This window comes from Lycium barbarum, chromosome 4, assembly GCF_019175385.1.
Source record: "Lycium barbarum isolate Lr01 chromosome 4, ASM1917538v2, whole genome shotgun sequence".
In the NCBI taxonomy this organism is placed as follows: domain Eukaryota; kingdom Viridiplantae; phylum Streptophyta; class Magnoliopsida; order Solanales; family Solanaceae; genus Lycium; species Lycium barbarum.
The window spans coordinates 49,632,042-49,647,234 of record NC_083340.1 but is presented as its reverse complement, the minus strand read 5'-3'; the positions used below and the strand labels follow the sequence as shown (position 1 = coordinate 49,647,234).

Here is a 15,193-nt window from a genome sequence, read left to right as displayed (position 1 = left end):
GTTGAGGAGTGCCCCAACCCATTCATTCATGTTCCGGACGGCTGGAGGTATCCATGCTACGGCTGATATAAATAAAGCGAAGAAGAAATCGTATTAATTCGAGGGAGCAAGTGTTTGACGAAGCATCAAAGGATAGTTAAAGGAAGAACTGAGAAACTTACGATTATCGTTCCACCTCTCCGGGAAGGGCATATAGTCGGCCGGAATAATGTCCGCAGTCCTTACCCGGATGTAGCGTTCTAACCAACCTCGATCTTTGTCTTCATCCATCTTCGAAATGATCGGGTTTCGGGCTCGCTTGGCGAGTTTTATCACACCCCCACAAAACAACCTCGGGGAATACAAATAGATGAAGTGTGTCATCGTAAATTCCCTATTTATGTTGTTGGCCAACATCCGGAGGCAGGCCATGGTCCTCAAGATTATCGGACCAATTTGGGCCAAGGTCACGTTTTATGTCCGGCACATATCCAAAATAACCGGGTCAATTGGGGGGTTGAGCTTGAGTGTGAAGGGATAGGTGTAAACATACAAGAAGCCTTCCCTATAATTGGTGATGGACTCGTCAGGACCGGGGGCGAACACTTGCACCGAACGGTTATCCCATCCGCAATCAGCCCGGACCTGGTCAAGTTTATCCTCGGTAATGGACGAAGGATATCGTCTTACATCGAACCCTCTATCCGCAACCGAAGAGGGCTTCTCGACTTCAAATTCTTTGTTGTAGTTGGGTTTGGACGGTACTATGTCCAAAGCAGTGGGCTCAACGACAGTTTTTCCCTTAGGTTGTGAAGTTGGCTCGGCTCCTTGAGAAGAAACCGAAGGAACATCCTGGGAGGTGGTTTCGGTGTTGGCAAACATTCGGAAGATTTGGAAAAGGGGATTGGTGAATTCGATAATGGAAAAGGAGATTTAGTGAATTCGATAAGGGAGAAGGAACAAGTTAAAAAATAAGAAAGAGTGAAGAAGCAGTTGAAAGAAAAATTCAAAATGGCAAAGTGAGAGAAGAAACAAAGCATCACTTTCAATCGAAAAATAGCAGATGAAAGGTTGACAAAGTTGGTTTTCTTACAATAAATATAAGCAACAAGTTGAGGGATGAGAACGGTTGAAACCAGCAAAAAATATGAGATGAAAGTGATCAGAAGAGAAGAAGTAAGAAAGTGAAGAAGTAAAATGGTGAAATGAAGGGGTGCATGGCCTCATATAGGCGTGGTAATTGTAGCGGTTGCAGAGGTTGGCCAACCGGGGGTGCCACGTGTCCCATAATTAATGAGAAGTGATTTGAAACGACGTGCGTTACGCCGGTTACTGAAGTCGGTCGTTCGGGATGAGACACGTGGCTGATGGCAGAGGGACGTGACATAACTGTTCCCGCCAAAAATGAAAAGATAAGAACGAGCTTATGAAACCGCCGGTTTGGTGACTCATCCACTTCCCGTTACTCTGGTAAAACTATGGTCCAGGAAGTGTGGGGACTATCTGTATACGGTAAAAACCGGATGTATGCAAGACCGGTGAGATCGGGGACCGGGGATAAGAAGAGACAGACATGAGTACCGAGTCTTTCCTTCGGACTGGTGGAATTGCACCAGCTGCGGCCGATCCGAGAAAAGTGAAGCATATCTGTTTGGTCCGGTATCTCTGGACCAAACTCTGCATCACAGCCAGTCCAGTTTCTCCATGACCGAGTTGATCGTGGTCGTTAGTCCGGTTTCTCCATGTCCGAGTTGATCGTGGCCGTTAGTCCGGTTAATTAGTTGCAAAATTGCCACGCGTCAAGACTGTTCTGTCACATTGTACCGAAAACCGTACCGGTGTCAGACCGTACGGCCCAACCTTATCCTTATAGGGTTTTCTTTATTCTAAAAGGGTTTTATGTTGTATGCAAGGCCCATAAGGCAAAACTATAAATAGGGGGCATTTCCCTACTTTTAAGGGTTGGCTTCTTGAGATCTAGAATATTGTAATAGCAAAAAAAAATACATTAAAGCATTGTCTTTCTTTCTCTTTAGTCCGAATCTGTGGAGTTGTGATCTTTTATTCGATATCATATTAGCTTTAATCATCAACGTTTACATCTTAGCTCAAGTTGTTGATACATATATTCATATACACATTCTTACCTTGAACACGAGTTCATATACGTCCCATATTAGCCAAATATAGATAGAAATTGATTACTTAAAATCGGGGTAAACAATACAATAGTAGGATTTTAGAAGCCAGTGATTGAAGCATTGCTCGCATGTGATATTTGTATCTGAGTTGTTTTAGTTTATCATGGATGATTAAGCGATAACTTGAACTGAAAATATACACTCTTACTTAGTGATGTATATGGATCGGGTTGGTTTGGATTTTTTAAATATCAAATCAAACCAATTGTATCGGGTTTTAAAATTTATAAACCAAACAAAACCAACAAAAGTCGGGTTTTTCAACCTCGGTTTTTCTTGAATTTTTTATTTTCTCGGATTTTTCGGGGTTTTTTCTGGAAAAGTCTTCATATAAAATATATAATTTACTTCAAATATTTCTTTAGTTATAGTAAGATACAATCAGAGTCGGATCCAGGATTTAAATTCTTTGGTTTCAATCTTAAGAATTTTAGTATTGAACTCATTATATTTTAAAGGTTATGGGTTCATATCTACTATATATACAATTTTAATAATTTTTTACTCATAAATTTATACTTCGTGGCGAATAGGGGGTTCAATTGAACCCCCGCTTAATAGGATAGATCAGCCCCCGGATACAATGATATAATTAAAGTGTTTCTTAAGAAAATAACACAAAATGTGAGATGAGTGATGACATTGTAATAAATTATCAACAAAAAAGATAATGAAATAGCATAAATTAAATATTGCTAATTAATAAGTCATTATGAAAATTACCATAATATATAAATTCATGCTAAAACAAGTACGGCTAATAAGTATTAGTTATGTGACAAAGAAAAAAACAATGTTTAAGTTATGTATTTTCACAGTCTAAACCAGTGTGAAACTAGGGAATTGATATCAAAGATTATTGTCGTTCCTTAGAATTGAATTTCTTTTGTTAGCATTAGTATTGATTTAAGTTTGGTTTGGACTTTATTCCACGAGTTACTAACATTGGTAAACTACATAAATGACAAAGATTTGGGCTTAACTCAAGCCACATAGCATATGTTTCACTAATTACATTTTGTAGCAACAACCCAGCTACCAATGGTTGTATACGTTTTTTTCACTGTATTCATTTTTTATTTTCATTGTATTCATGAATACAACCAAAAAAAAAATTCTTATTTTTCACTGTATTCGTGAAAATGACTATCTGTATACATAAATTGTCTTGTTGTATTCATAGATACAGCGAGTAAAAATGAATACATAAAAACATATGTACACCAAAAATTAACAAACAGCATATTTTTCTATATGTATACAACAAATACAGGTGTATACAACATAGATACACCAAAAATATTAATAAAAACAGGCGAAAAACACTGTATACAACATATGTACACCAAAAAAAAAAAACGAATACACTCAAAATATTGAATACAAAAAATAAAATTGATTGTATTCATTTGTATACAAGCGTAAATTCACTCTATTCATTTGTATACAAAAAGATCTTCTTCGAAAAACGTAAAAAATATTATATACCGTGTATGTATACACCGTATGTATACACAGATCTAAAAAAAACTGTATGTATACACAGATCTGGAGAAAAACTTCCGGTCAAAAATTCTGATCGGATCTGTGTACACCTTCTTCTCCTTCACCTTCTTTTCTCTGTCATCATCACCGTCGCCTTTAGATCTGAAAAATTCCGGTCAAAAACTTCCGTCTCTGATCGGAATTTTTCAGATCTGTTGCGTCGTTGCTTTCCTTTCTGGCTGTGCAGCCATGGCGGCGACAAACTTTCGATCAAAATAGAGCAGCCATGGCGGCGTCAAACTTTCGGTCAAAATAGAGCAACCATGGCGGCGTCAAACTGAAAGTCCGAGGCTACAGCAGTTACACCACATCCTTCTATCAAACCATGAAAAATAGAGCAGTCATGGCAGCGTCAAAGTTCTGGTCAAAAATGAACTTTAGTCGATTTTGCCGAAGCTCCGGCGGTGGAACAGTGTGGAAGAGGGGAGAGAGATGAGAGGGTTAGGTTGGAAGTGAATAATGTGATGGATATTCTACTTTGTGTGTGTATATATATATATATATATATAGTCACTAAATGTCATTAATATACAAATGTTTGCTATGAGAAGTAATTAAGTTAAACTATAGCTACTAAATGTCAATACCCACTATATGTTTGTTATGTCATGTAGTTTTCCCTACTAACATCTAACATATATGGGCCAATGAAACTTATTGGACTATTCAAAATATTAAGTCCAAGCTTGGAATAATAAGTTAAAAGACAAAAATTATGAAAATATTACTATATATAATAAGTGACAATGTAATGGGTGTTGTGGTCCTTAGTTCTCAACTTCCTTGTTGGGGAGCTTACTAACCAAGTGGTTTGCACTTTCAATTTTGCCCTTGTAAAATGATATTTATTACATCATATGCCAAAGTGTGTTTTTAATAAATCAAGACATTTCCAACTATTTTGGTAATACATGGTCCTTTAAATTAACATTTTGCGGGTGGATATGTACTATTTCTATCCCATACTTTTACCTCTACTTTATTTATTTATTACATAGATTGCCATATTCACCTGGGTAACTATAACAAAATTGAGATTCTCTAAAACGCACCAGAAGTTGTCTAAAATGATGATGTCATATCTAGCAAAAACAATTGTAACAAAGATAAGAAAATACAAAAAAAATTCAGGAACTCATTTACTGTTGAAAAAGTACGAGATGGTATTTTCACTCGGTAAATTTTAAAATTACTATTAAATTTTCCATGCTCTTGTTTATTAATGATCTTTAATTTGTATTTTGAAAATATAAATTTATGTGTGATATTTTAACACAATTTTATAAATTATTAGCTATGTCGTCGCATTGAGACATGATTAAATTATTTAAATTTAATCGAAACTTATTGAGATTGACAACTTAAGGTTATTATGATGTGAATTTTACATAATACTATTCCACAAACACTAAAAAACGAAAAAAGTAATACCATTTCCTCGCATGCCTTTTTTTGAAAGGAAAAGAAAGTTTAAATTAAGAAAAACATTTAATTTTTTATATTTTTAATATGTTTTTTATGATTTAATTAGAATTAGCATCAACTAAAATCCGTTAAGAGTCAATTTTTTATTTTAGTTTATCTTTATTTATAGTTAAGTTCGCTAAATCTCTCAATTGAAGAATAAATATAGTGTGTATAGATGTATTTACACCTAGGCTTTAATCATCATAGTTTACTAGCCTAAGCCGATGAGATTACGAGCGGCTAATTAATATATACCAAAACATCTAATTTTTTTCTTAAACAAAAAATTATATGTTAACAAATTCATAAAATGCTAAAATGTCTTTTCAGTTTACAATTATAGTTAGCTTGAAATTGTCTTACATACTTCAAAGTTTGTTAGTTTACAAAACATTAAGTTATTTGCGCCTCTTAAATACTTATTTCCTGCAACGCTTGCTTCCTCATAAACAATTCTTTCAATAGGTTATCAAATTGTGCGACCAACTTAAATAATTAACAATACATAATTAAGAAGCATAAGAAGTTGTGCTAGAAGAGAACACAACACAAATTATTATTTTTCCTAATTAAAACTTTTATGAGTATTTTTACCTTGACCTTTGGCCCGGGCTCAGCACGGGCTTTCAGGAACTAGTTTAAGAAATATTTATAAATTGCATTATAAATAAATATTTTAAAAAATTGTATAATGTAATGTCGGATTGGTTTGATTCGGTTTGACTCTTTTAGTTAAAACCAAACCAAATCAATTATGGATGGATTTTTTTTTCCAATACCAAATCGAGTCAACCCAAACTACTAATCGGGTTTTTTCTAAATTTGACTTGAATTGTCGATTTAGCATGGTTTATTAGTTTCTTCGTACAACCCTACTCTTACTAGTTAAGCCCACTGGAAAGGAATGACAAGTTTATGTGAAATAAAAGTCATGCTTTAATTAGTTTAATAAAAAGGGCAAAAAAACGTATATGTATATAGTGGGAGGATATATTTACAGAACATGACGATACTTTTCAGTTTATAAAATATATTAATAGATTTCTTACAAAATCTATACAAATCAGTTAAATTAAAAAAAAAAAAAACAAATAAAACAAAATAAATAACGTAAGGAAACTGCTTCCCTTATTTTATCCATTTTTCTCTCTCCATTCAAAATTAAGAGATATTGTTCCCTAATTTTCTCCAACCTTTGATCCCTTATTTTATCCACTTTTCTCTCCCCATTCAAAGTAAAGAGATATTATTCCCTAATTTTCTCCAACTTTTGCTCGAAAATTCCATTCTAATCGGTAATTCTCTCACTTAAACATAATCAATTTCTCGATGAATAAGATTCCATACAAAGTTCGTTATAATTTTTGTAATTGATACGAATCAGATCCCATACAAAGTTCATACACCGGAAAACAAATATGTATAAATTTTGTATGCAATATGTATACCTGTATAATTTTGTTATAATTTTTATGTATAAAAGTTGTATGTATATTTTGATTATGATAAAATACATATAAATTGTATAAAATCTTATCAAAGTATGTATAAATTATGAGAAAATATGTATAATAAATCTGTAATTGATACAAACCAGATTCCATAAAAAGTTCATACACCAAAAATAAGTATGTATAAATTTTTGTATGCAACATTTATAACTGTATAAATTTGTTATAATTTTTATGTATGAAATATGTATAAAAGTTGTATGTATATTTTGATAATGATAAAATACATATAAATTGTATAAAATCTGAAATCATATCATACTAGGAGAGAATATGAATTTTAAGTCTGGAAATAGTGTCTATCAACAGTTTTAGAGGGAGAGAGAGAGAGAGATATATCTTTATGAAAAGAAAAGAATCTAATTGATAACTATCCTAAAATCGTGAATATCCCATTAAGTTCAAATCTGTTATACTTTGTAATTTTGTTGGTATGTTTTGTAAATAAGGAAAAGTATCCTTATGTTTTGTAATATAGTATTATATAGTATTATTAGGTCATTTTCCTAATAAAAATACATGTGTATTTTTTCTTAAAGTATAACCAAATGAGAGCAATCACAAGCATCAAACGCCCTACCAAGGAAGCTATTAACTCTGGGATTTCATGGCTAATGAAATGCTGAAGCGAACTTCTGCTTAGAGTCGACTTTATCTTGTTGAGTGATCTGACAGTGTCTGAATATGAGAGGAATTAGATGGATATCCCTCTATTATAACTATCCTAATTTGTGGTTTCCACCATCTAAATTTAGCCACACAGTTACAATTTACTTGACTTGTAATTATGATGTGATAACGGGGACAAATTACCGAAAAAAAAAAAGAACATTGGCCAATGGGCTATAGCTTTATCTAGATTTCCACAAAAAACACATAAAATGATACAAAGAAAGGACGTTGTGCCCCCAGGACCCCGCAACAATAAGCATTTGTGGAAAATGTTCTACACGAGCCACGAAAACACTTGGTGAATTTGAGCTTTCATGTGAAAGAATTCTATCAGTTACATCGGCTAATCGAGATTAAAAAAAAAAAAAAAAAAAAAAGGAATATGAGAAAGAACCAAAGTTACAAAAATTACAAAATGGAAGGGGGCCGATGCAAGTCCCCACAAGCTACAAAAAGGTATCCCCTATCAAACAGCTAAACCTTAATGATACAATTTTCTTCCACTTTCGTTTTTTGGTTCACATTTTCAGTTTCCCTTTCCAGAATTTGCGCTAATCTTCCGTTCCTCCCATTTACAGGTACAACAATTTTCTTTTTCTTTTTTTCCCTCATCTGATGGATTTTCTAGGTAATGCTGTGTCAAAAACTCCTATACCTTCACAACTCAGTATACCACAACTCGGAGAAGCCCCGGTTGTGGCTCAGAGTAGTCAAGGCCCTCCTCTAGCAGGAAACGCTGGACAGAAATGGGAAGCCTAGCAGGAGTGCGCGAACCCTTTGTATGGTGTCCTGTTCCAACACAAATGTAAACCTGTATTCGCTGGTCTGCTGATCTCGCAGCATTCCTCAACACAGACAGCTCACGCTTAAGTACATGAATAGCTTCAGTAACATGAAGCCCATGCAGGTCAATGATTCTCTCTTGTCCTCTCCCATTTCCCTGCATCTCTGAACTGGCTGGATTCCTGCAAAAATTTTAAGCACATTAAGACTCACCTAAGTATTCTCTATATTAAAAATTCTTTGTTGAGGCAAAGAGATTAATTTTTTTGTGGTGGTGGCTGGAGAGGGAGAGAGGGGGGGGGGGGGGGGGGGGGGGGGGGTTTACTGATACGCAAAACTTCATCAGCTGAAGAGGTTATGTTTTGTCACCAAAAAACTCAATTAGCATAAACGTCAGCATTGGCATCCTCTCTATGCCATTTCGCGTCTTTGCACAATGACGAAGCAGAAAATCACAGCACCTGACTATTGTAAAAGCTGCCTAAGCAGCACATGCATGAATAATACTGGAAATCAATAGGAAGATGATTTAAATATAGAGCAGAAGAATTGGAAAGTTGCTATGTGTGGTAAGATTGTGATGATAAAGAATTCTGGAGTTGGAAAATCTTGTTATCACCACCATATAAAAACGTTGATATATAGAGTTTAGGGTGCTAGATCATTGGCGTGGAAGATAGAAACAGACCTTAGGCGATATATAGATTCTTGAGCCTTCCCATGAGCTGCCTTCATCTGCATGTTGTGCAGCTGTCCTTTGACGCTCAGTTCTTTGGCCAAAGCCTTGTTACCAATAACGTATGCCTGACGAGCCTACTCACAGACACATTTACATAGATTAAGTATCTGGTGGTGTAGCATAAGAGAACCAAGTTTACATGATCATATTGGAGTAAATTCCTGCCACAATGATTTTCAATCCCAAAAAGATAAAAGGAACAAAAGAATTCATGATGTAGTGAAGCCAAAAATCGAACATTGCACAAGTGCAACAGCCAACACATTATGATAACCCTATAATGAAATGGCCTTAGCGATTTGTACAGCCGTAGTAACATTATTGCTAATGTGCTTAAGAAAAGGTTTTCATGATTTCTTTTAAACAGATTTTAAACTACTGTATCTCTTCCTGTACAACCTTTTTGCTTCATAGTGGTACTAAGGAAGGCCATACTATTTGTTTCTCTGAGCTCAAAATTTCACACTTAATTATATCCAGCAATCAAAGCGTTTTTTATCTCACAACAGATATTAGCTAAAAGTAGAGTGCCAATGAATACAGGCACAAAACATTGATAGAAACAATCTTGACAGAATCTTATATCTAATGATACTAAATAGGTTTTCTTTCTACAAAAGAAAAGCAAGTTAATCAACGTTGATGCACTATTTTAATCTTAAAATAAATCATATAGAAGTCAACCCATCATAGGTAGAAGAATATGCAAGGCATAAGATCAATACGACATTAGAATGTCCAGTGAGATCAGAATTAAAAGGAATTCTAAGCTATGCACTCTCCAATTCCTTTTCCCAGGTCATGATTGAATTAACAAAAGGGCACAATCACCAGTTTATTAAAAGCCCCAGGGCTTTGGTTCAGTGGTAAGGACGCAACATGTGATGTGACTCATCACAGATTTGATCCTGCCACGAAGCCCGGCATTTAAGCTGGAAGGAGGGTAGAGGAGTGGGCCCATACTATGTAGTTTCGAAGCTGTGCACAACCTAGACCCAGAAGCCCACAGGGGATGCTTCTCTGATATCGTAAAAAAAGGAAGAAGGTATCACTTCTGACTTCACATCAACACTCATGCACCTACAATAAACTTTTCCAAGGAATATCACTAGTTCTTGGTGACTTGGTCAGAATTCCATGTTAACTTTCCTTTACAAGTAAATTACACATGTATCTATCACTCCTTCATGGCATTCTTTCTTCACTATCTTTTGGGTTGGCGGGAGGAAAGGTCTAAAGTACTATGCCCTTGTGGCTTCACATACTCGTACACATGAACATTGAAGTGAGTTCACATTTACGCATGTTCTATCCACCTTTGCAATCATCATGTATACCACATACCTGTTCAAAGTATGCATTACGTAAGCGTGCATGATCACGAGCCTCTTCCCGCATTTCAGAATATATATTCGCTGCAATCTCAACAAAGTCAAAGTACATAGACAAGCAAAAAATTATTTTCCTCAATGAACATTCAAATAGATTGGCTGCTTCAGGAAAAAATTACCAACTGCTTCTCCAGTTTCAAGCCAGACAGGAGCTGCACGTGTGGAACCTCGGCTCTGCAACCTATCACCATAAACTCCCCTACTCTGCCCACCATTGTAAGAGCTAGCCAAGACAGGAGAATTTCTACTTGATCCAACACTAGCATCAGCTACTCCAGTCCTATCATACTTCCATATGCCAGAATCCTGAGATGCCATCTTCCTGACAGCAGATGCAAAATCTGTAGCGCCTCGAGAAGGGATGGAAGAGCCAGATCTAAACAGAAGGGTGCTCTCTTTTTCAGAAGACCGATAGGGATTGACATTTTGTTGAACGTCACCGCCAGAGTACTTTAGGCTGTTGTTTTGATTATCTGCCACAGAAAGAGCAGGGAAATCCAGAGCACTAAGATTTGGAGCAGACAAGGCTTTCGAATTCATACTTTGATTCAACCCACCATCAACTTGAAGCTGTAAAAAGTATGTTGAGCCATTAGTACGTAATTGAAGGTTCCAAAAGAACAGAATCTTCAATGGAAAATCAACCTTCAAAATGTTACCTTTCTCAAAAAAATGGAAAATCAATCTTCAAAACTATCAGAGAGATGACAAGAACTTTATCATTCCCTATATTGCGTCCATTACCAATATTCTGTTCAGTCCAATTAATTTGACTAAACATCCAGCTATTTTGTATAACCTTCAGAACAATTATTTTCTTTGGACTCAAGACAATCTAAAAAAACACATAAATGACATAGACTACTAGGACACTCAGACTCAATGACGGAAGCTAATTGATCAAACTTTTTTTGTATAAGTAGCTGATTGACTAAACTTACCACATTTTTGAATTTCTAGACAATAATAACCATGAAAATTTAAATATCACATGTGGAGAAAATCTGGATTCCTTAATTTAATCAAGACACAGTGCTCAGATAATTATAATCACTATATAATATTTTCCAAAAATTGGATACACTCAAAAGATTTTAAAAAATGATCGAAAAGTAAGTCAAATAGACAACCTAATGTCAGCCCATACTGATTAATAGACTTGCAGTAACTTAAAGGTAATAGATCAAGTCTTGAAGATTAGGAAAAAATTGCCTTTTTTGACTTAACACAATTCTATGTTGTATCCATAAAGATTAAGAAAATGAACAATACCTCAAGCTGCGTAAGCATTTCAATTGTCAGATTCAAGTCACCTCCGTTGGCATAGTACACCTCTGCAAGACTTTCAGCCGCAAAACCAGGAAATTGAGAGGCCAAAAATTCAAGAGGGTTTACATCCGCTTCAAAAAATGATTGCTCATTCATCATGTCTGCAAAGAAGCTGTTTCCGGTATTCCCATTATAATGAGGCCCCTCCCTAATATTGGCAAACGGCTGGTCGTTGTTCAGAGATGGCTTGTCCCAGGGTTTAGTAGGCATATGAAAACTAGTTGGGGATGCATCGTTGCCAAAAGATGTAATAGGATAACCTGTCTTTTCAACAAAGCTAGTCTTATTAATGCGACTAGGAGATAATAACTCCTGCTGGTCCTTCAACATAAAGCCACTGCCAGTTGAGGCAGGGAATACTGAAGCTTCATTGACATCAGTTATTGATAATCTAGAAAATGGAAGACCGCTGATTCCATGAGAATCATCTTCTCCCATGACATTGAAGTCCGGTGTAATATCATCCGGGAGCTGGTGACGCCAATACTGGTGGGCTTCATCATCTGAGTTATTTGAAACAGATGATTCCGATCTATCTAGTACACATTTTCCCAGAGTTGTAGTGGAGTTAGCAAACTTTGGTGCATCTGGGCTGCTAGTGCTACCTGAGGGTGATCTGAGTGCAAAGGGTACAAATTCTGCAGCATTCGGATTCAAGCTTGTTGCTTTTGCTAAGGTTAGCTTTTTGTCACTGGTAGGAGTCCCCTTTCCTGATAAGCTCATTCTTTTTCTTCGTTATATTTTTTTTTTCTTTCTTCTTGTTTCTAGTTGGTTAAGAAAAAAGGGTCTCTAATGCGTTATTAAACTTCTAATTATAAGAGGATGCAACTACGTTGTCAATGTCACCCAAACCCTGCCAAAGAAGCAAATGAAAAGCTTACTTAAAAACTCAACTCTGCTATCAACATATTTAAGTCCACAAGTCAAGATAAAATATAATAATACAACACCTATGAACCTTTTCATAGTTCAAAAGCCGAGAAAAGTGATCTATGTCAATGTCACCTTATCACTTCAAACAAAATCAGATATTACTCATATTAGGAACAAACACAAGTATGAACAAATAGCTTTAGGTGATCTGATAATACTAGCTCATTGCATGATCGTGCGTAGGTTCATCTAAATTTTGAGTTCAGTATATATTAAGTTACTTCAATCAAACCCCGTGATCGTCGAGTCAGCTGTATGAATACCCTTATCCACCCAATTCTATATCATATCCATTTCATTCCAATACTAAGTAATTCCGCTCACAGCATCTACAAGCATAAAAGATGCAAATTTGGAAAAGGCTTAATACATAACCAGCCCCTTAACTTGCCAGGATATTCCATTTAAACACTCAAACTAAGCCCTGTTCCAATTGAACACCTAATTTTTTCCAATTAGACACTTTCAGTTCAAATTTTGGAACTTTTTTTTTTTTTTGCGTGTGTTCTCATTCATCTATAAGGCAGTTAAGTCAACCACAAAAAAGACGAATTAGAAGCGCTTCATGTCAATTGAATTCACATATCTGCATGCTTAAACCAAATAACAAGGACTCCTAAAGTTCAATAGACCTTAATTTTTTCATCAGATTATTTCAATAAACTAATCATATTTTTTATTAAAACTCACTTAAGAGTACTAAATCCTAATCACAAAGCAACAGTGAATTTTCTAAACCTCAGTTTACCAAATCAGGTCAATATATTACCTTAAAATCATATATATACTGAATAAACAAAATTAAACTAAAAACAATCATCATACTGCTCCGAGACCAATAATATCCACAGATCTCAATAAATCTCTACAAAAAAACTGAAATTGAACACAACACACAGAAACAAAACATCAAATCAACCAATAACAGCGTAACAAATTATAAGATCTGAGATATATGTATACACCTTTACGAAGCTCGATTATGGACGAAATATAATCGAATAGATCCATTAGCTGCAGATATGTTGATGATAATGTTTCAGATTCAACTATAACAGTGATAAAATAAAAAAAATAAGGCAAATATAATAAAACAAAAAAAAAATAAGAGGAAAAAAGAGTACACCACAGAAAAATACAAAGGAAAAAAGATATATGAGAATTTGTTCTTCTTCTTCTTTGCCTTGAAATTTTGTTGTTCGATGTCTTAGCTGAGGTATAGAGAGATAAAGAGGAGAGAGAGAGATGAAGAGGGTTTTGATTTTATTTTTTTCTTATCGTGTTTTTTCTATCTATAAACTCCCTTGGTCTCATTTTAGTGATTAGGCATCGAATTTAAGAAAGTAAATATAATTTTGATATTTGTGATTCAAAATAAGTTTTAATTATTAAGAAATTTTAATGTTAATTTATTTTATTTTAAAATATAAAAAAGTAAGATTTTTTATACTACTGCTATACTAATTCTAGCTTTGCTTTTTCTTTTCTTTTTTTCCTTTTCCCTGCCTGACAATTTCTTTTGTTTTTTCCCTTTTGTTTGGTATTTGGCCTTTAGGAAGTCCTCTTCTTTGTGACCACATAATAAAAGGGCAAGTGAAACCTCAGTCCTGCGCCACTCAATATCAACTCACCCACGCCCCTTGAGTAGCTGCCTCCACGCCGCCCACTCTTTTTATTCTCACCTGTGAGCCAATTGATATGGGAATAATAAAAATCTTCCACTTATAATTAACGGACAATTACTCAATTTTATCAATTATGGTGAACAAAATTATTTTTGTTACATGAAAGTAGCCGAATTAAAGAAATAATCACAACAACAACAACAAAAAAAACAAAAAAAAAAACGGATCACTTGTTTTCTTTAAATCCTGTAAATTGTAAACATTAAGTTAGGCTTAACGAGAATTTTAAATACAAAAGGTAAGGATAGTTAACATGGAGAAACGTCTTGAGTGCTCCTATTCAGACTTCATCTGAAAAACACTAGTGAACTGGGTGGAAATCACTAGACAAATAGAACCTTGGGAGAATGAAATTCAATGGATGGCAAAAAGGGTAACCGACAGGAATACTAAATCGCACATTCTAGAATTTCTCCTCACAACAGCAGTGTATCATATTTGAATGGAGAGAAACCTTAGAAGATTTCAGCAGCTTCACGGAGGCAAAGAGGATAGAACAAGAGAGATAGTACTGCAACTTCATATTGCGGGCCAAAAGCAACCCAAATGAAGCAAAATGTCAGAAGAAGTTAACAGTTTTCCTTGCTAGCTAGCAAATTTGAGTTAACTTGTTAGCTAGTGATACTGAAATGTGTAACAGATTATCTTGAGATCTTGCCTCTATAGTCCAAAAGAGCAGGTTGTGTACAAAACTCCACTTTGGTTAATGAAAATTTTTCCTTTGACCAAAAAAAACATGGAGAAACGTCAAAGAGTACAACGTAGAAGAAAAATTGTAAGGTCCTGCACGATAGGAGGCGTGCATGCCTGGAATTGAAAGCATTTTTGGTGCACTACCAGCGCGACGCGCCTAACAAAGCTATGGGAAGTGAGACTTGATTTGAGGCACCATTTGGCTGCATTCCGCCCACCTAGGCAATGACCGAGACTAGGCGTGATGGTCACTGCATTGCACCAA

General features: G+C 35.2%; 1 protein-coding gene across 5 annotated transcripts; it reads right to left on the bottom strand.

Moving 5' to 3' along the window:
* Nucleotides 1–7,670: 7,670 nt before the first annotated feature.
* Nucleotides 7,671–13,845, bottom strand: LOC132636008 (polyadenylate-binding protein-interacting protein 7). 5 transcript variants are annotated; one of them, XM_060352638.1, is made up of 7 exons: nt 13,690–13,845; nt 13,516–13,599; nt 11,561–12,470; nt 10,408–10,858; nt 10,242–10,312; nt 8,847–8,971; nt 7,671–8,340 (listed from the first exon to the last, which is right to left on the bottom strand). In XM_060352638.1, exons 3-7 carry the CDS (start codon nt 12,338–12,340, stop codon nt 8,040–8,042), a joined length of 1,728 nt encoding a protein of 575 aa, XP_060208621.1. In that variant the 5' UTR covers nt 12,341–12,470; nt 13,516–13,599; nt 13,690–13,845; the 3' UTR covers nt 7,671–8,039. The 5 variants fall into 5 exon arrangements, with proteins under 5 accessions (XP_060208621.1, XP_060208620.1, XP_060208622.1 ...); XM_060352637.1 differs by having other exon boundaries at nt 13,516–13,564; nt 13,690–13,844; XM_060352639.1 differs by having other exon boundaries at nt 13,516–13,564; nt 13,677–13,841.
* Between the last annotated feature and the right edge of the window lie 1,348 nt (nt 13,846–15,193).

Excerpts from the sequence above, each read along its gene's own strand:
- LOC132636008 (XM_060352638.1), bottom strand. The coding sequence starts at position 12,340 with ATGAGCTTATCAGGAAAGGGGACTCCTACCAGTGACAAAAAGCTAACC. Across the intron at positions 10,313-10,407 it reads TGAAACTGGAGAAGCAGTTG|CGAATATATATTCTGAAATG; the intron begins GTAATTTTTTCC and ends TTGAGATTGCAG. Across the intron at positions 8,972-10,241 it reads GTAATGCATACTTTGAACAG|GCTCGTCAGGCATACGTTAT; the intron begins GTATGTGGTATA and ends GTCTGTGAGTAG.